This window comes from Elephas maximus, chromosome 4 (assembly GCF_024166365.1).
Source record: "Elephas maximus indicus isolate mEleMax1 chromosome 4, mEleMax1 primary haplotype, whole genome shotgun sequence".
NCBI classification, from domain to species: Eukaryota; Metazoa; Chordata; class Mammalia; order Proboscidea; family Elephantidae; genus Elephas; species Elephas maximus.
The window spans coordinates 63481426-63500702 of NC_064822.1; the positions used below are offsets into that span (position 1 = coordinate 63481426).

General features: G+C 44.9%; 1 protein-coding gene across 6 annotated transcripts in view; it reads left to right on the forward strand.

Annotated features, from left to right (window-relative positions):
* The first annotated feature begins 2641 nt into the window (after positions 1 to 2641).
* The window catches only part of COPS7A (COP9 signalosome subunit 7A), a 30333-nt gene continuing 13697 nt past the window's right edge, over positions 2642 to 19277 (forward strand). For 2 of the 6 annotated variants that reach the window (XR_007517114.1, XM_049882311.1), the window contains exons 1-7: positions 2760 to 2863; positions 3228 to 3432; positions 4979 to 5054; positions 5293 to 5381; positions 6694 to 6896; positions 7562 to 7667; positions 7826 to 7977. Coding sequence is in view for 5 of the 6 variants with exons in the window: in XM_049882311.1 (XP_049738268.1) it covers positions 3271 to 3432; positions 4979 to 5054; positions 5293 to 5381; positions 6694 to 6896; positions 7562 to 7667; positions 7826 to 7977 (788 nt within the window). In the remaining variant the exon portion in view is untranslated. Of the gene's footprint in view, positions 2864 to 3227; positions 3433 to 4978; positions 5055 to 5292; positions 5382 to 6693; positions 6897 to 7561; positions 7668 to 7825; positions 7978 to 8155; positions 14620 to 19277 lie in introns of those variants that run through there. The other 4 variants (XM_049882310.1, XM_049882308.1, XM_049882307.1 and 1 more) reach the window with 4 other exon arrangements.

Consider the following 19277-nt stretch of genomic DNA (forward strand, 5'->3'; position numbering starts at 1 on the left):
CTTGCCTGGATTGTTGCAGTAACCTCCAAATTGGCCCTGCTGTTTCTGTCCATGCAGCCATCATATTTTAAACATGTGGGTCAGATTATGTCACCCCTCAGTTCAAATCTTCCATTGGCTGCCCATCTCATTCAGAGGAAGTGCCAAAGTCCATACAGTGGCCCACAGAGCCTGACATGATCTGGCCACTCTGCTCTGTCTGATCCCATCCCCTACTTCTCTCCTTGCTCACTCAGTTCTAGCCACACAGGTCCCCCTGCTGTTTGTCAAACACACCAAGCATGTTCCAACCCCAGGGCCTTTCCACTTGTAACTGCGTGGAACGCCTTCCCCACAAAATCCACGTGACTTGTTCCCTCACATTTTTCAGGTCTCTGCTCTAGTGTCACCATATTAAAGAGGCCTTTCCTGAGTAGCTTATATAAAATAGCAAATCTCTTCTGCATTTCCCATCCCCCTTACCTCATTCTTATTTTTCCTCATAATATTTATCACCCCCTGACCATTCTATGGAAACCCTGGTAGCATAGTGTTTAAGAGCTACGGCTGCTAACCAAAATATCGGCAGTTCGAGTGGGCACTCCTTGGAAACCATATGGGGCAGTTCTACTCTGTCCTATAGGGTCGCTACGAGACGGAACTGACTGGACAGCAACAGGTTTGTTTTTTAGTTTGGGACCATTATATATCTTATTTATGGCCTGCATCCCACCACAAGAATGTAAATACCAAGACGGAAGGATTTTGTCTATGTCCCCAGTGACTAGGACAATGTGTGGCAATAAGAGATGCTCAATATATATTTTTGAATCAACAATGAATATTTTATTATGTGTGTGACTCCTTGGATGTCAGTCAGCTTTTCTAGCTTTAATTCAGTCATCTTGTTCTCTATCATTAGCATTGCCAACACAGCACCTGGCACATGGCCTTGAACATAACTGTCACTTAATAATGAATGAATACTACATCCTGGGGTTTGTGTAAGTTTACTTAGCTCCCATTCTCCCCTTGGAGAGCTTCTTTTTCTTCTGTCACCTCCTCTTTCCCCATTTCTATTCATTTATCTTGTCTTTATCACCTCTACTCCTTTTCCTGTTCTCTCTGCTGTTTTAAACCTCACTTCTTTAGTCCAGCCCTCTCTCATTTCTTTCTCCACATTCACCTCTTGTTCTACTTAGTAACTGTTCCTCATTTTCTTTTCTCCTTGTTCTTGTCTTTCTCTCATAGAGCTGTAAAACATCAGAATCAAAATTAGCCTTAGAGATTCTGTCATATAATCTCTCACTTCGCAGGTACAGAAGAGATCACAAGGTGGCATGATGCTTTGCTTTAAGGCCCCAGCTAGCTTAAGTCTGAATCAGGACTGTATCTCAGGTTGTCCATTTCCTCCTCTCTTCTCTTTTCCTCTCTGCTTTTCTTTCCTCCGTTTCTTAACATAGTCTTAGAATCAGACAGACTCGCATTTGGATCTTAGCTCTACCACTTACTGGTGATCTTTAAGAAATTATTTGTTCCTTAATGATCCAGTGTCCTCACAGGTAAAGTGAGATATTAATAGGCACCTTAAATGCTTTCTGTAAAGACACAGCGTCTTTTTTAAAAAATCGATCCAAAAAACACCTGGTATATAATAGAACAAATGTTGGTTCTTTTCTCCTATAGTTTTAAAGTGATAAGATTGGGCTCATTAAATTCTTTGGTCCCTTCAGACTTTGCATATTTTATTATGCCTTTTATTCCTTCTCGACTTTGTTTCATCTCATCCACTCACTACCACTACTTCTCCTAAAGAAATCTCAGGGTTTTTTTTTTCCCCCTAAAGTATCAAGGTGAAGTGGAAAGACAGCTTTGGATTTGAAAAGACCTGGGTTCCAGGCAAATCCCTGAATTTTTCTGAAGCTCAACTTCCTTATCTGTAAAATGAGAATAACAACATATGCCTCTCTTCCACGTAGGGCCCCCCCCTCCAGGAATTAAGAGTCAACGTATGGAAAGCGTCACTCTCCAAGCACATGTTGTACTCAGGGCAGAGGGGGTCCCGGAGTCTGACTGAGAAGGCAGTAGTTTTAAGAATTCAACAGAATAAAAAATTTAAAAGATGCTCAAACAAAAATAAGCACTCAATACATGTTAGCTATTTTTTTTTTTTTTATTATTTCCTTTCCCTTTTCTACTTCTTTTCCCCTGTTCCTCAAAAAATTAGTGGTTGAACGACCCAGGTGATCTCTGCCGCTCACCTTCTATTATTATTGTCCCCCTTCCTCTTTCATCCTGCCGTTTTTTGTTTTTTCTTCTTTCGTTCTCCCTCTTTCCTTCCACTACAGCTTCCCTCTTGCTCTAGGCACAAGCTGCACCCTGGGTCTCCAGGCCTCCGACAGCTTAGAGCTGACACACAGCCCGACACTCAAAGGGATCGAAGGTTGTCTACCTTTAGCATCCACCGCCCTTTCACCAATAGTTTTATCGAAACAGTGGAAAAAAAAAAAAGGCACAAGTCATTCTTCTCCCTGCAACGAATCAGAGAGTAGGATGCCTGCGTCCCTCACTGGAGCTTCAATGGTCGGAAAGCAGGGCCCAGCATGTCCCGCCCGAAACCTGCCCCTAGGAGCGGAAGTACGGTCGGAAACCGTCCATAGAGTTTAGTAGCTAGAGCGACCCTGGGAGGAGAGGTGGCAGGAAAGGCTCGGAACAGCTGCCGGAGGTGACGGAGCCGCGGCCCCGCCCGGTGCGCTGGAAGACGAAGCTTCCAGGTAGCGGCCCACAGACTCTGACCGAGGGTAGGACGGGCAGTCGTCCGGACCCTACGATTCCAGGGAGGCCTCTTTAAGGAGGGGCGGAGCCACGCGTAAGGGGCGTGGGGGTAAGGTCACGTGGTTGGGGGCACAAGGGGCGAATCGAGGGATCTTCGTTGGTGGGGTGGACACCATGTGACACTCCTTTCCCCTTTGCACCTGTGCCTTGGGGTTCAATGGGATGCACGTGGTGAGGCTTGGGGTTAGCGCCCAGGGGTCGGGGGAGAAGGTAGGTGTGGCATTCCTGTCTCATTCGTGTTCCCATCGAAACGACCAGCTTTAGGATTCCTAGATCCCCGTTCTAACCACTCTATCTCTTGAGTCCTCATTGTAGAAGCGACTCAGTGCCTCTGCAGTTCAGCCCTACCCCCATGATCTTCCCATCCTGCCAGCGTTCAGAGACCTCCAGCTTCACAACGTCTTTCCTTGCAGCTCCAGACATCCTGAGCCCAGCTGCCTCCAACTCAGTGCAGCCATGAGTGGGGAGGTGAAGGTGACAGGGCAGAACCAGGAGCAGTTTCTGCTTCTGGCCAAGTCGGCCAAGGGGGCAGCACTGGCCACACTCATCCACCAGGTGCTGGAGGCCCCTGGTGTCTATGTCTTTGGGGAACTGCTGGATATGCCCAACGTTAGAGAGGTGGGTTCCTGGCCTGGATAGCTCTTAGTGAAGCTTGGGGCTAAAGTTTGAATTTGAGAATGGGTGGGTAATGCTCATTTTGCAGCTATGTAACCATTCAGTTGAATACGAATATGATGATGATGGCAGCTTGCAAAAGTAAGCAAGCAGGTAAACTTCTAAGCTTCCCTTGTGAGATGAAGGATTTGTAAAATCCAGTATTTTTGACTTTTAAGCAAAAGAGCACGTGACTCATAACAGGAGACCTGAGTTCCAGCCTGTCTCCACCAATGTAGTATCTCTTAGTAAACATATCGCTTTGATCAGGTCACTTTTATTTTCTTTCTTGAAAATGGAGATGATATTGATGATATTGCCTTCCTTACCGTTAATGTGGGAATCAAGTGAGATTATGGGAAAGCATAAAGCCTGGTACAGATGGGAGGAGTGAACATACTAAATTAGTATGCCCTGTTCTCCCTCCTTTGCACCATGTGCTGTTCATTTGAGGTAGGTAACGTAGAAGGTGTCTTTTCTCCCAAAGATATCGCAAGTTGCTACTAATACAGTGGGAAAGTTAAGAGTTTAAAAAGAGTGAGTGTTGCCAAGATACATGACACTGTTCAAGTCCTAAGATGCTATGACAGTGGACCAACTGAAGCAAGTTTTTGAAGGCCTGTGATTGAGTCAATGGATTTAGCCTTTTAGGATCACTCTGTGGTACAGAGAAAACTCTTACCTTCTTTCCCTGCTTTCCTCTGCAGTGGAAGAAGTATTTATTGAGTGCCTGTTTAACACTCTGCTAGTCATCTGGGAACACCAGAAAAGTACAAAACATAGTGCTTACCCTTCTGAAGCTTACATTCCAGGTGAAGAGATAGGATGAATGGATATAAGTCTCTAAGCCACTCATTTAGCAAGTATTTATTGAAAGATGCAACTACATGCATAGCTCCGCTAGATCCTGAGCGGAATACCAGAGATTGGGCCTATAATCTTGTTGACAAGAAAGGTATTGCTAGGTAACAAGCTTAGGTGGAGGTTGATTGATGAAGTACCAGTGGTAGGAGGAGAGGACATCTGAGTGGGCTGGACTGGGTGATGTAAGCCTCCCAGGTGAGGTGGGTCTGAAGCAGAGGCCACAAATTCACATGCCTGCCTCAGCCATGTAGCTGTCAGGATGAGTGAGGCTCAGGCAGGAATCTTGATTAGAAATATGAAGCATACTCAGAGGGCCAGACAACACAATTTGCAATGTCTGCTGTGTGTCCTTCAGGTAGTGGGCACTCAATATTTTTAGCCATGAATTTAGGGTAGGAATTGAATAGCAGATGGAGGAAGAGGGCGTTGTGGATTGGGGAAATAGCAAAAAGGCCTGGGGGTGGAAACAAGCCCTTCCTAAGGGGAATGTGTTCAGAGAGACAGAGAGTTCCTTTTGGTGAATGAGAGAGCTAGCATTAGAGCAGGAAGAGAGGACTAGAAAACGGAGTTTAAAACAGGGTAAGGCCGAGACGGTGGAGAGGGAGGCCCTTCCTGTCACTTCTTCTCTTCTCTCCTATTCTTGCAGCTGGCCGAGAGTGACTTTGCCTCCACATTTCGGCTGCTTACGGTGTTTGCTTATGGGACATACGCTGACTATCTAGGTAACCAGAGGGATGGACTGGAGCTCTAGAGTGGTGGAGATGGGAGAAGGGCAATTTCTGGAGGAATTTAGTTGGAAGAAATTCCTGGGGTACTTCATTTGGTTGGATCTCCTAGGTGTATTGGGCCAGGTCAAGACCTGGATTGACATAGAAAACTCAAAAAAAAAGTAAGGGATGGGGGTTAGGGCTTCCTACAGACTGAAATCAGGATTCCCTATACTTTATCCTTTTTTTTCAGCTGAAGCCCGAAATCTTCCCCCACTCACAGAGGCCCAGAAGAATAAACTTCGACACCTATCAGTTGTCACGCTGGCTGCCAAAGTCAAGGTAAGTGGCAGTTCCCCAGCCCAGAGCCAAAGAGGTCTAGAGCATTCTGGATGTTCCTCTGTAAGGGCTCATAGTCAGGGAGTTAGCATTGGGACAGCTTCGACCCAACTATTGCTTCTTCCTGCCCCTCCCCCTGAGGTCTGTATCTAAACTCTCTTACCTGCAGCTTTTTAGGCTGAATGAGTTTTTGTTACTCTCTTGGAAACCCTGGTGGGGTAGTGGTTAAGTGCTATGGCTGCTAACCAAAAGGTCAGCAGTTCAGATCCACCAGGCGCTCCTTGGAAACTCTATGGGGGCAGTTCTACTCTGTCCTATACGGTTGCTATGCGTTGGAATCGACTCAACAGCAATGGGTTTGGTTTGGTTACTCTCTTAGTTTTTTGTTTTATTTTTCAGTCGGCTTAAGTCCTAAGTAAAATGTCATTTGTGTTTTTGGTCACAAGAGCAGCTAGGGTGTTCACCATGTTCATCAATTACCCTCTTTCCACAATGTAAAAGTCCTATGTAAACAAAGCCTTAGAGATGGGAACAGGGCTCGCTCTTCTGATGAAGTGCTAGGCTTCTTTGTTAGAATGAGAAATATCTATATTAGAGGTATCTCTATACCCCTTGTAGGTGCGGTTTTTATTCATCTTTTTCCCTTGTCAGTCTGTACTCTTCCACTTGTTACTGGACTCTGTCCCTTCATTTTCATGATATTACTTAAACTGGGCTCTGTATTGTGAGATGCCTCAAACAGGATGCCTCTTTGGCATTGGGTAGAGTATAAATGATAAACAGAGTGAACTCCAGACCTCTCCCACTATCCCATACTCTCCATATGTCAAGCCGATTGTGACCAAGGGCTGTGTGATATCCTGAGCTATGGCTGAAGGGATGACACCCAGGCAGATGTCGCTTGCTTTCTCTGTGGTATGGAGGTAGGGGTGGTAGGAGAGCGTAAGTCTTGTGTTTTGTTTTTTAAGATTGTCATTCTCGTGCAGGAGAAAGATGTGGCAGTGCTTCCATAAAGATTACAGCCTTGGAAACTGTATGGGGCAGTTCTTCTCTGTCCTATAGGGTCGCGATGAGTCAGAATCAACCGAGTGACAGTGGGTTTGGTTTTTTTTTTTGGTCCTTCTCATGATTTTTTTTGGGGGGGGCAGTTGGTGGATACTTTTATTTATATTGCCTTAGAAACAGCCTTTTAGAGGAAGTGATTTAGGAATAAGGAGAAAAAGGAAGGTGGGTCTGGGCAGGGAAAGAGGATTCTCAGAGGCCCTTCTCTGCTGTGGAACCTTGAGAACCCTGGCCTGACCCCCTTGGTTTTCAGTGCATCCCATATGCAGTGTTGCTGGAGGCCCTTGCCCTGCGTAATGTGCGACAGTTGGAGGACCTGGTGATTGAGGCTGTGTACGCTGACGTGCTTCGTGGCTCCCTGGACCAGCGCAATCAGCGGCTGGAGGTTGACTACAGCATTGGGCGGGACATCCAGCGCCGAGACCTAAGTGCCATTGCCAGAACCCTTCAAGAGTGGTGAGACCTGTGTCCTGACACTGCTTATTTTCTTCTTACTCCAAGGGGAGAGGTGCTTCAGAGGGGGCTGGGCTAGGCTGCAGAGGTGGCACCCAAGAAGGTGAAGGAAAATGAGCTCCTTCCTCCACAGGCTTCAGAGGGAAAGAAGGAGTGGAGGAGGCCCTGGGAAGTAGGAGGCAGTGTCCTTGGTGTAGTAGCTGGGGAAAGGAGTGGGAGATGGTCCCTTCGAAGGATCCCAGGGAGGTTGATCACCTATCCTAAGCTAGATTCAACCCATTGGTCTGTAGCCAGCACTGTCCATGGATCATGGGCTTCTCGCCCTTCTGTTTATCCGTTTGCATCCCTGTCTAACTTCAATGTCTTTATTCACTAATACACCTCCTTTTTCTCTTTAGCATCTTCTACCCCACTTTGTTTTCAGTTCTAACTGCCATCTTGTGTATCACTCCAGGCACTTCCTTACCCCTCTCTGATTCTATCTGAATGTTCATCTGGCTGCTGGGGCATTGTTGCTGGTGGTTTCCAGGTGCCCTGGTGAGGGTTCCAAACTCAGACAAGGGCTTGGATGCCAGAATCTTCTAGGGTTCTTTTTGAGCCTGTCTTCTGTGTGTCTATGATTACAGCCCTCTTCTGCTGACGCTTCTCGTCTCTCCTGATCCCTGCAGGTGTGTGGGCTGTGAGGTTGTGCTGTCAGGCATCGAGGAGCAAGTAAGCCGGGCCAACCAACACAAGGAGCAGCAGCTGGGCCTAAAGCAGCAGATCGAGAGTGAGGTGAGCAGGCAGGGAGCAGGATGGGAAGCTCCTCTAGCTTGGGCCAGTTGTCCTGCGCAGAGAGGTTTGGACAGTGGCTGTAGCAGAGAAACAAGTGGGCAGGGGCTGTCAGGTTCTGGAACCTTCATTTGCCATTGCCCATTCCTTTCTTCTGGTAGGTTGCCAACCTTAAGAAAACCATTAAAGTTACAACGGCAGCTGCAGCTGCAGCCACATCTCAGGACCCTGAGCAACACCTGACTGAGCTGAGGGAACCAGCTCCTGGCACCAACCAACGCCAGCCCAGCAAGAAAACCTCAAAGGGCAAGGGGTGAGCCAGAGTGATGGAACTGCTTGCTTCTGGGGTGCCCTGCTTTTACCTCAGGGACCTGGCTGCCCTCACTTCCTTTAGTTATTTGCATGGGGTAGGGATTGGGGGAGCCTTCAGGGATTTTTTTTTTCAGGGATTAGGGATTCCCTGCATCATCTCTCTTTCTTCCCCTTGCCAGGCTCCGAGGGAGCGCCAAGATTTGGTCCAAGTCGAACTGAAGGGACTTTTGTTTCTTCCTTGGGGATCTGGGGTCCCAGCTGCCTGCCTGCCCCTTAGGAGTCCTCAGAGAGCCTTCCTGTGCCCCTGGCCAGCTGATAATCCTAAATTCATGACGCTTCACCTCCTTTCTTCTCTCCCTCACTCCCAAGCATAGATCACACCTCTCTAGGGAGGAGGCGAGTACAGGTCATGTTTTAGTTAGTACTTTTTGCATTGTGTGACTTTCTAATGTGTTCCCATGTCCCCTACCCCCTCCCTGCCATGCCCTCTCCTCTCTTTAAGAGCTCAGCATCTGTCCCTGTCCGTTACATCTGTCATTGTGTAGGTGTCCAGCATAACCCACAGGTGTTCTTCACCTAATACTCCTAATCTTGCATGCCTGATCCCCAATTCCCACTCCCTACCCTGGCCCATTTGGGCAGCATCTGAAGAGCCATAGGGCCCCTACCTTTTTTCCCACCATGAGAGTTCTGGGAGCCAGTCTGCCATCCAAGAAGTCACTGGACACTTTCTTCCTAGAATCCTGTCACACTACGGTTCTTTGCTTTCCTCTCTCCTCCCCTTGGGCCCTGGGAATGCTGCTGCTTCAGTGTTCCAGAGCCCAAGAGGGGTAGCTGTTTCTTGAGATGTTGAGAGATGGCTCTTTCTTGGCCCTGGCTGTCTTAGAAAGCCTGATAGCAGTCCTGGGAGGATTTATATTTCTTTTTGTGAGTTTGCTGGGGAAGGTAAGGGAATATAGATTGTATTAAAAAAGTATATATACATATATCTATATATAACATGACATAGAAATAAATCTATGAGAAATCTATCTACAAACATGCCCTGAACTGGGTATCTTCTGTGTGATATTTGTGGATGGGAAGAAGAGTTATTCCCGGTCCACTCTAAAGTAAAATCCTAGAAAAGGAAGAGACCAAATACTGTGTGCTGAATCCTCGCTTAGGAGCCAGGAGGCCTAGATCCTGGGCTGTGTGACTCTGGGCAAGCTGCTTAGTATCTTATCCATCCATCTATCCATTCATTCATTCATTGGCAAGGGGTATTTACTGCATACCAACAAGTGATAGGCACTGAATATGCAAAATGGTAGTCACCATCCCTATTCTCAAAGAACTTTAGTTCAGCTTGTTTCCTTCCTCCTCATAGGATTTATAAGGGAAAGAGTTGGTGATAAAGGTAAGTTTTCACATCAAAACTATATACAGCTGTACCATCTGAAGCAGGAAGCAGAAGTCATTCTTTTGCTGTCTAAGGCAGAGCAGTGTGCTGGGAGGATGGTCTCCTTGGCCCAGTGTACTGCTGTGCACCAGGGAAGCTCTAGTTTTAGGGAAAGTTGAGCCCCCACATGTGCATGAAGCTGATGCCTTCTGAGAACATCTGTGGGCAGTGTGCACTGGGCTGCTCTCCACAGTCTGTGGTATTCCCGAGGTGGAGATTTAGGATAGACCGCTCCTGGCGGCTTAGTGGTTAAGAGCTCGGCTGCTAACCAAAAAAGGTCAGCAGTTCAAATCTACCAGCCACTCCTTGGAAACCCTATGGGGCAGTTCTGCTGTGTTCTCTAAGGTCGCTGTGAGTCAGAATTGACTCAGCAGCGCACGACACTCTTCACTGGTCCTAAAGGTATCAGTTGTGGAAATAAAGGGGCTGGGGAGTCTGTTGTCTTGAAGGGACAGTAGAGACTTAATGGGACCAGTACAAAGAACCATATTTCTGAAGTTGACATTCTCAGCTTTGCCCTAGACATGTTTATTAGACCTGCTGTGTCTTGATTCTCAGTCTCCACCACTGAAATAAATCTTTTCTTCCTTCCACACCTTCTGGTGTGTAGAAATTGCTAATTCCTGGTGCTTTGAGCCTGCCCCCACCCATGCCCCAGTTTTCCTTTTAAACTTGTATCTCCTTTTCCTGTAAGCTTGGAGGAAATCACTGGTCCCAGCTAGTTGTCCTATATAACTTCTGGACCTCTCCAGCCTTCAGTGCATGGCTCTAAAGTCTGATACGGGCTGGGCAGGGACTGCCTGGCTTTACACCTGAAGACGGGGGGCGGGGAGGGGGGGCATTCATATCCTCAGAGACTTGGAAATGCAAATCATCTGTCTTTGATTTACAAAGAAGGGGCTCTTAGCTACAAAGGCATAGGTAAGGGGGAGCAGATTAGTTGGAAAGTGTTGAGGGTTCAGTTTTTTACCATGATATTTGACTCAATATTTAGGGATTCTGTAAATAATCAGGAAGCCCTGGTGGCGTATTGGTTAAGTGCTACGGCTGCTAACCAAGAGGTCGGCAGTTCGAATCCACCAGGCACTCCTTGGAAACTCTATGGGGCAGTTCTGCTCTGTCCTATAGGGTCACTATGAGTCGGAATCGACTTGATGGCAGTGGGTTTGTTTTTTTGGGGGGAGGGTATATAATCAAGCCAAGGGCACCAGGAGAATATTCCCTACGAAGAACTCTTTATTACCCACTTGCACACTCACACACGTTGGTTCCCACTGTAGAGCAATCTTTGGTGACCTTAGGGCTTGACCACTAGGATAACTTGCTTCTGTGAGAGTTCCTAGTTCATGCATATGAATAGATGACACTTGAAACGGTAACTAAGTATCTGAAGCTAAAAATGATAATTGGATTGGTGTACATGTTTAAGCACAAGAAGAGCGAGGATGTTTAAGTTAGTATTTCCTGATACTCTGTTATAGATGAATTAGAAATTCTTTATTTTGTTGAATCTACCAATATGGATGGGTAGGAGGGAATTGAGAGGGGCGTGTTGGAGGCTAGGGCTGGGCAACAGAGAGCCAGTTTAGGCAGTGTGTTAAGTAAGAAATTAGCCTACAACTTACTTGCCTAAAACAAAACACAGTTATCATCTCACACTTTCTGTGGGTCAGGAATCTAGGCACAGCTTAGATAAGGCTTCTGCTTCAGGATCTCATAAGGCTACAATCAAGGTGTTGGTTAGGGCCATAATCATCTCAAAGTTCAAATGAGGGAGGATTTGCTTCCAAACTAACTCAGTGGTTGTCAGCAGGATTCATTACCTCATGGATGTTTGGATTGAGGGCCTTATTTCTTTGCTGACTGTTGACCACAGGCTGCCCAGGTGGCGCTCTCCATCAGAGCATGAGCCAGAGAGACAACACCAACAAGATAGAAGTCATAGTCTTATAACCTGATCACAGGTGTGACATCCCATCACTTTTATCATATGAGAAACAAGTCACCAGGTCCAGCTTACATTGAAGGGGAGGGAATTACACAAGGGTGTGACTACCACCAGAAGGCAAGGATCATTGGAAGCTATGTTATAAGCTTCGTACCACAGGCAGCGTTTCAGTGGGCCACAGCATCAGAATCATCCTTGTGGGAGCTTTTGAAATGGATATTCATGGACCCTGTCACCCCTCTAAAAAAAACAAAAGGCAAACCCATTGCCATCAAGTCAATTCTAACTCATAGTGACCCTATAGGCCAGAGTAGAACTGCCCCGTAGGATTTCCAAGGAGTGGCTGGTGGATTTGAACTGCTGACCTGGTTAGCAGTCGAACTCTTAACCACTGCACCACCAGGGCTCCTCTCTAGTTCTTATCAAATTAGAATAACTGGGAGGCGTGGGCTGGAAATTTGCCCTCATTGACACAGCTCTGAGCTATGAAGCCACAGGTGTATAAGGGAACTTGCCCAGATTAGTTTCAACTTGGATCAGGTGAAAAGGCTTTTACTGTAGGCCTTTGGAGGACAAGTAATGGGCTTTTACTGTAGGCCCAGGATCACCCTATGGGGCAGAGGATGAGCAATGTTGAAACACTGAGTACAACTCAAGAGAGCAAGAGAGAGGACTTGTCCTGGCCTTAGAGTTCTTCTTAAATACATGGTTATACAATTAAAAGTGTGATAAGTGCTGTGAAGTATAGGGTGACATGAAAGCATACAACAGGGGATCTAACCTTGCTTGAGAGTCAGGAAAGTCTCCTCCCAGGATGTGACTTTTAAACCCAAACTAAAAGCCAAAGTAGGAGTTAGCCTGATAAAGAGAAGGGAGGATAAGCATCTTGGGTGGGAGAAATTGTGGAGTGAGGGCCTTGAAGCAGAAAGACTTTATCCTGTGCCCTGCTGTTCTTCCCTAGTATAAAATACATAATTTGGTGGTGGTGGTGGGGGGCGTGCAACAGGGAAAGCAATCCTATAATTTTATTTATTGTTCATTCACCTAATTCAAGTCAATCAGTTTAGGCACTGGGTTGGGTTAATAAATAAATTAGCACTCTGCAGTTAGAGACAATAATACTTGGTTTGGAATGAAGAGCTCAAGATGAGAGCTGAGCCTTAAAACTCCAAAGTGTCTTTGAAGGGACTTCAGAGAAATCTACACTATAGCCATAGCTAATGGCTAACACTGAGAGTTCCTGGCTGCTAAGTCTCTTAATTACCCTTTAGATATCCTTCTACATCTTTGTATGCATAATTGGACACTTGCAGATACATGCATTTAAAATGTACCAGGAATATATTTATTTAAATGAGGAATAGTCTGAAATAATATAAATCATAATGTTTATGCTATACTTTCTGGGCATTGGGTTTTTGGATGATTTTTGTCTGTTTGCATATCTGTATTTTCTAATTTTTCTACAATAATTATGAATAATAAAAACTAATACTTGTTAAGTGCTTAATATGATCAGGCACTGTTCTAAGTGCGTGATGCATGTTCTACATGCATTCAGTGTATAAACTAACCCTTGCAAATTCTCTGAGGTTGATACCACCATTAGCCTCTTCTAAACGTGACAAAATAGGCAGAGAAGTTACGTAACTTACCCAGGGTCACATGGATAGTAAATAGAAGAGCTGGGATTCAAACTCAGGCACATACATGAGTGTTCCAATTCTGGGGAGAATGGAGTAGGCACACTCCATCCTTAGTCTCCCATGTTCCCGGACAGAATGCATGGACCAGCTATCTGAGACCCCTGAAAAATAAATAGTAGCAGGGGGAAAGAAACCAGAATTCAAAGTTCCATTAAACTGGTGGCAAGTTTATGATTTTTCTCCTCTGGCATTGCCTGTTGTGGATTCAAGCCAGCCTGAAACCTGGAAGTGTACACCAGGTGCAAACTGAAAGAGCTCCAAAAAGAAGCCTTCTTTTTTAGGTCTGAGGAGAAGGAAAGGGCTCCCAAGAGCCAGAAAGTGGGGTGAAATCTCCCCCTTCTGCCTCAAGCCTTAGGCAATATCATGTTGATACAGTGACAGCAACAGTGTCAGGGCAAGTGCTTAAAACTCCAAGCGGGGAGAACCTTTCTCTCTGACTGGAGATGCTGTGGCCCCAAGAGTGTGGGCAAGTTTGCTCTGCTTTTTCTTTTTCTCACTGTGTTCTCTTAATGCTTGGCCCTGGACAAAACACATAGTGGGAAGTGGTCAGCAGAGTAGGGAAACTAAAGCCCCAACTTTCTGACTAGAGGACTGGGAAAGAAGGCCTCAGGGAGCCAGAAAATCAGGGAGATTGCAGAGAAGAGGGAAATCAAGAGGACAATCCCAGAAAGTTAGGTATGAACTCCAAGGGTCACCTCTGAGCTATGCAAACATGAATCTGACCCTAGACAGCCTACCGAAGGATCTGTGAACTGAACTACAGAGTAAATCACTGCCCAGGTCCCAGACTGGCCACTGGCAACACATACAGGACTAATCCAAACAGCACTGCAAACACTTCGAAAATTAAACTGACATTGGAACCATAATGCTTAGAAGTTGGGACAGGACTTGCTGTCTGACCCTAACCTGGCTGGTTGCCTGCTAAAACAAAATGAAATCAACATTCTCTTTAGGATTTTAATAAGACCCAGAGTCTCAACACATAATAGTTAAAATATCTAGGATACAATCTAAAATTACTCAGCATACAAAGAACTCTCAAGGGAAAAGACAACCTACTCCAAGATGACAGATGAGTTAGAATTTAAAGCAAAGACTTCAAAACAGCATAACCATGCTGCAAGAAGAAAAGGAGAACACTCTTGAAAAAATGGAAAGAAAGTCTCTGAAAAGAAATAGAAGCTGTAAAGAAAAATCAAATGGAAATTTTAGAACTGGAAAAATACAGTAACCAAAATAAAAATTCACTGGATGGGCTCAATGGCAGAGGAAATGACAGAGAAAGGAGTCATTGAATTTAAAGACAGGTCAATACAAATTATCCAGAATGAACAACAGAGAAAAAATATTTAAAAAAATGAACAGAGCTTCAAGGATCTGTGGAACAATCCCAAAAGGTTTAACATTCAATTTATCAGAGTAGTTTTCCATTGACTTCAATCACAGGGCATTGTAGTACTAAGAGACACCGTAAGGAATCTCTTGCCAGAAGGAGAAAAGAGTATGGAGGAAAAAAAAAAAAAAATTTTTTTTTTTTTGTAAGAAATCATGGCTGAAAACTTCCCAAATTTGGCAGAAGACAAACTTATAGATTGAAGAAGCTCGGCAAACAGCAAATGGAATATACTCAAAAGAAATCCATGTCAAGACACATAAAGTGCTGAAGACTAAAGACAGAAAGAAAAGTCTAAAAGCATCCAGAGAAAAACAATGCATTTTTTATAGGGGAAAAATGAAAGATGACAGATTTGTCATCAGAAACTATGAAAGTTAGAATGAAGTGGAACATTTTTAAAGTGCCAAAAGAAAAAAAAACTGCCAACTTAGAATTCTATCTGCAGTGAAAATATCACTCAGAAATGAATGTGAAATAAATATACTCTCAAGTGAAGGAAAATTAAGCGAATTTGTCACCAACAGATCTGCTCTAAAAGGAACGCTAAAGGAAGTTCTTCAGAAGGAAGGGAAATGATACTAGGAGAAATTTGGAGTATCAGGAATGAAGAAAGAGCAACAGCAATTGGAAATAGATTATTCCTAAGTTCTGTAAAATGTGTATGACAGTTGGAACCAAAAATTTTAATGAAAATGGTGGAATTTTCAGTAATTGTACGTATAATAATTATGACAACTGCACCATAAAGGATAGAGGGTAAAGGGTTCTATAAAACCCAGTGCCGTGGATAAGGGTCCTATATGGTGGTAAAATTTCTACATTTGACTTGAAATGATAAATTCTAAATGGACTGTGAAAAGTAAATGTGTTGTAATACCTAGAGCAGGGATTAGTAAACCATAGTCTGTGGGCCAAACCCAGTCCACTTGTTTCTGGTTTTGTAAATAAAATTTTATTGAAACATGCTCATACCTCATTTGTTTATGTATCACCTATGGCTGTTTCTGTGCTAAAGAGACAGAAACTATATGGCTCAACATGTTTACTATCTGGCCCTTAACAGAGAAAGCTTGCCAATTGCTGCCCTAGAGCAACCCCTAAAAAAAATAAAAGATTTAGTCAAAAATTCAATAGAGAAATAAAAATGGAATAATAAATAATATTCAGATTACTGAAATGAGTTTTTGATAGTCTGCGTCTTAGTTATCTAGTGCTGTTATAATAGAAATACCACAAGTGCATGGCTTTAACAAACAAAAATTTGTTGTCTAACAGGTTAGGGGGCTAGAAGTCTGAATTCAGGGTGCCAGCTCCAGTGGAAGGCTTTCTCTCTGTGTCAGTCCTGGGGGAAAGCCCCTGTCATTAATCTTTCCCTGGTCTAGGAGCATCTCAGAGCAGGGAGCCTGGAACCAAAGGACGCACTCCACTCCTGGCTCTTCTTGCTTGGTGGTAATGAGGTCCCTCTCCTTTCTGCTTGCTTCTCTCTTTTATATCTCAAAAGGAGATTGACTCAAGGTAAAACCTAATCTCATAGATTGTGCCCAGCTTTATTAGCATAATTGTCTCTAACCCTGCCACATTAACATGAAAGAGGTTAGAATGTACAACACTGGATAATTACATCAAATTACAAAATGGAGGACAACCACACAATAGTGGGAATCATGGCCTAGCCAAGTTGACACACATTTTTAGGGGACACAATTCAATCTATAACATTCTACCATTTGGCCCTGGTCTTAGGCTGGGTTCTCTACTCTAGAGAAGCATAAATCAGTAAAGCTTGTAAGTATATATAGAGAGAGATTTATGTCAAGGAAATAGCTCATGTGGTTGTAGAGACTGGAATGTCCCGAGTCTGTGGCTCAGGCTGGAGGCTTCTGATCACATAGCTGCAGGGGCTGGTGAACCCAAGATCGGCAGGTCAGACAATAGGGCTCTTGCTAACAGGCTATGAAGACCAATGAATCCCAAAATTGGCAGGCAGGATGGCAGGTAAGCTGCTAGCTCAAGTCCCAAGAACCAGAAGTCAGAGGAACAGTAGCCATCTGCAGGATCCAGAGCAAGCAAAGGCCCACCAGCCTTGCCAGAAAGTCCACCCATACTGGATGCAGGCCATACCCCAAGGAAACTCTTTGAACTCATTGGCTACTCACAGCAGCTCCCGTCGCGGAGGTGATCCCATTGTATCAGATGTCATCACAGAGGTGATCACGTCATGATATGACTGCCAAACTACATCGTAACTGCCAAACCACTGAGAATCATGGCCCAGTCAAGTTGACACACAACCTTAACCATTACATCCCACCCCTTGTCAACTTGGCACTTGTACAGATCTCCTTAAAGCATACCTAATCTCTGAATAGACAATTATAAACTCATACTTGCACCTAACATGATACAACACACATACAACCAAATATGCACTAGCCCTGTTTACATCTTATGTTTTATAAATGAAGAAAACAAAAATAGGCACACATACAAAGCAAAAATACTCATAACAATTACAGTCCTTGTTTCTACAACTGGTCACATGGTTGTGACTGGTATTTAGAATTACCTTCCACCACCCATTCCGTATTCCCTTTGCCCTGAGCAAGCACCTCAGTTGGTCATAGTTGTTTGCTTGGTGGGGTGACCCAAACCTTCATTCCTGAAGAGTCTGGCCTGGGCCATTAGTAGTCATGTCGGAATTGGGTTGCTATAGTTTTCCATTGACTTAAATCACAGGGCATGGTAGTACTAAGAGATGCCTTAAGAGATTACTTGCATTCCAGACATGCTCTTCTTTATCTCTGTCATGGATTGAATTATGTCCCCCAAAAAATATGTGTATCAAATTGGTTAGGCCATGGTTCCCAGTATTGTGTGGGTGTCCTCCATTTTGTGATTGTAATTTTATGCTAAAGAGGATCAGGGTGGGACTGTAACACAACCCTTACTCAGGTCATCTCCCTGACCCAATGTAAAGGGAGTTTCCCTGGGGTGGGGCCTGTACCACCTTTTATCAAGACATGAAAGGGAAGCAAACAGAGAGTTGGGACCTCATACCACCAAGAAAGCAGCACCAGGAGCAGAGCTTGTCCTTTGGCTGTGCCTGAGAAACTCCTCAGCCAAGGAAGATTGAGGACAAGGGCCTTCCTCCAGAGCCGACAGAAGGAAAAAGCCTTCCCCTGGAGCCAATGCCCTGAATTTGTAACCTACTAGACTGTGAGAAAACAAATCTCTTTGTTAAAGCCATCCGCTTGTAGTTGTTATGGCAGCACTAGATGACTAACACAACCTCCATTATATAGTATCAATCCAATTTCCTCTTGGTAATCATGATCAATCATACCAGCCAGTATGGTAACCCCCTTCTTTTCATGTTGATCCAGAAGCATAAGGAGCCTAAAGTGGCCAGGTGGCATTCTTAACTTCCAGTTCAGTGGAATCAGTGATGTGTCTCCAGGTGGGAGCATTCCTCCCTTTGAAACTAAGACTTCGAGACCCACAGAGCATAGGGTCATGGGGACTGGAAGCAAAAGTCTTGTGAATGGGTCACTAGGAATAACAATGACTTGTGCCACTCCCATTTCCACTTTTTGATTCCTGGACCCATGAATCCTGGCGATGGGAGAAACAGCACCATATATTGCAATCTGGTTTAGAGCATATACAGCCTCCTGGAGAACATTGCCCCAACCCTCCGAGGCATTGCCATCTAGCTGGTGATGTAATTGTGTCTTTAGAAGACCACTCCATCACTCTGTCAAGCCAGTCCCTTCAGTATAATGGGGAACATGCTAAGACCAGTGAATTCCATGAGCGTGGGCTCATTGCTGTACTTCATTTGCTGTGAAGTAAGTCCTTTGATCCAAGGCAATGCTGTGTGGGATACCACAATGGTGGATAAGGCATACTCTAAGTCCACAAATGGTAGTTTTGGCAAAAGCAGTGTGTGCAGGGAAGGCAACTCCATATCCAGAGTAAGTGTCTATTCCAGTAAGAACAAAACACTGCTATTTCCATAATGGAGGTGGTCCAATGTAATCAACCTGCCACCAGCTTGTTGGCTGATCACCTTGAAGAATGGTGCCATATCAGGGAATCAGTGTTGTTCTCTGCTGCTGGCAGACTGGGCACTCAGCAGTGGTTGTAGCCAAGTTGGCCTTGGTGAGTAGAAGTTTCTGAGCCTATGCATAACTTCCCCTGCCACCATGACCACTTTGTTCATAAGCCCATTGGGCAGTGATGGGAGTGGCTAGGGAAAGAGAATGACAGGTTTCCACAGAATACGTCATCCTGTTCACTTGATTGTTAAAATCCTCCTCTTTGGTGAGCATTCAGTGAGACAAGTATCTTCACTTCTTTGGTGCCTTTGGAGAGGTCTATCCACATACCTCTTCCCCATATTTCCTTGTCTCCAATCTTCCAATCGTGTTCTTTCCAAGTCCGTGACTATCCTGCCAAACCCTTGGCCACAGGGCATGAATCAGTATATAATCTTACATGTAGTCACTTCTCCTCCAAAGAAAAGTGAACAACCAGGTGCCCTGCTCGAAGTTTTACCCATTGGGAGGATTTCCCTTCAACACTGTCCTCCAGGGAGGTCCCACAGAGGCGCTGTAGTGCTGCCACTGTCCACTTTAGAGTGGTGCCTGCATATCACACAGAACCATCTGTAAACCAGGCATGAGTTTTCTCTTCCTCAATTGATCATAAGGAACTGCCCATCAGGCAATAGGTGCAGACTGGGATAGGGCAGGTAATGTGACAGGAGTGGAAACCATGGGCATTCGGGCCACTCCCACATGCAACT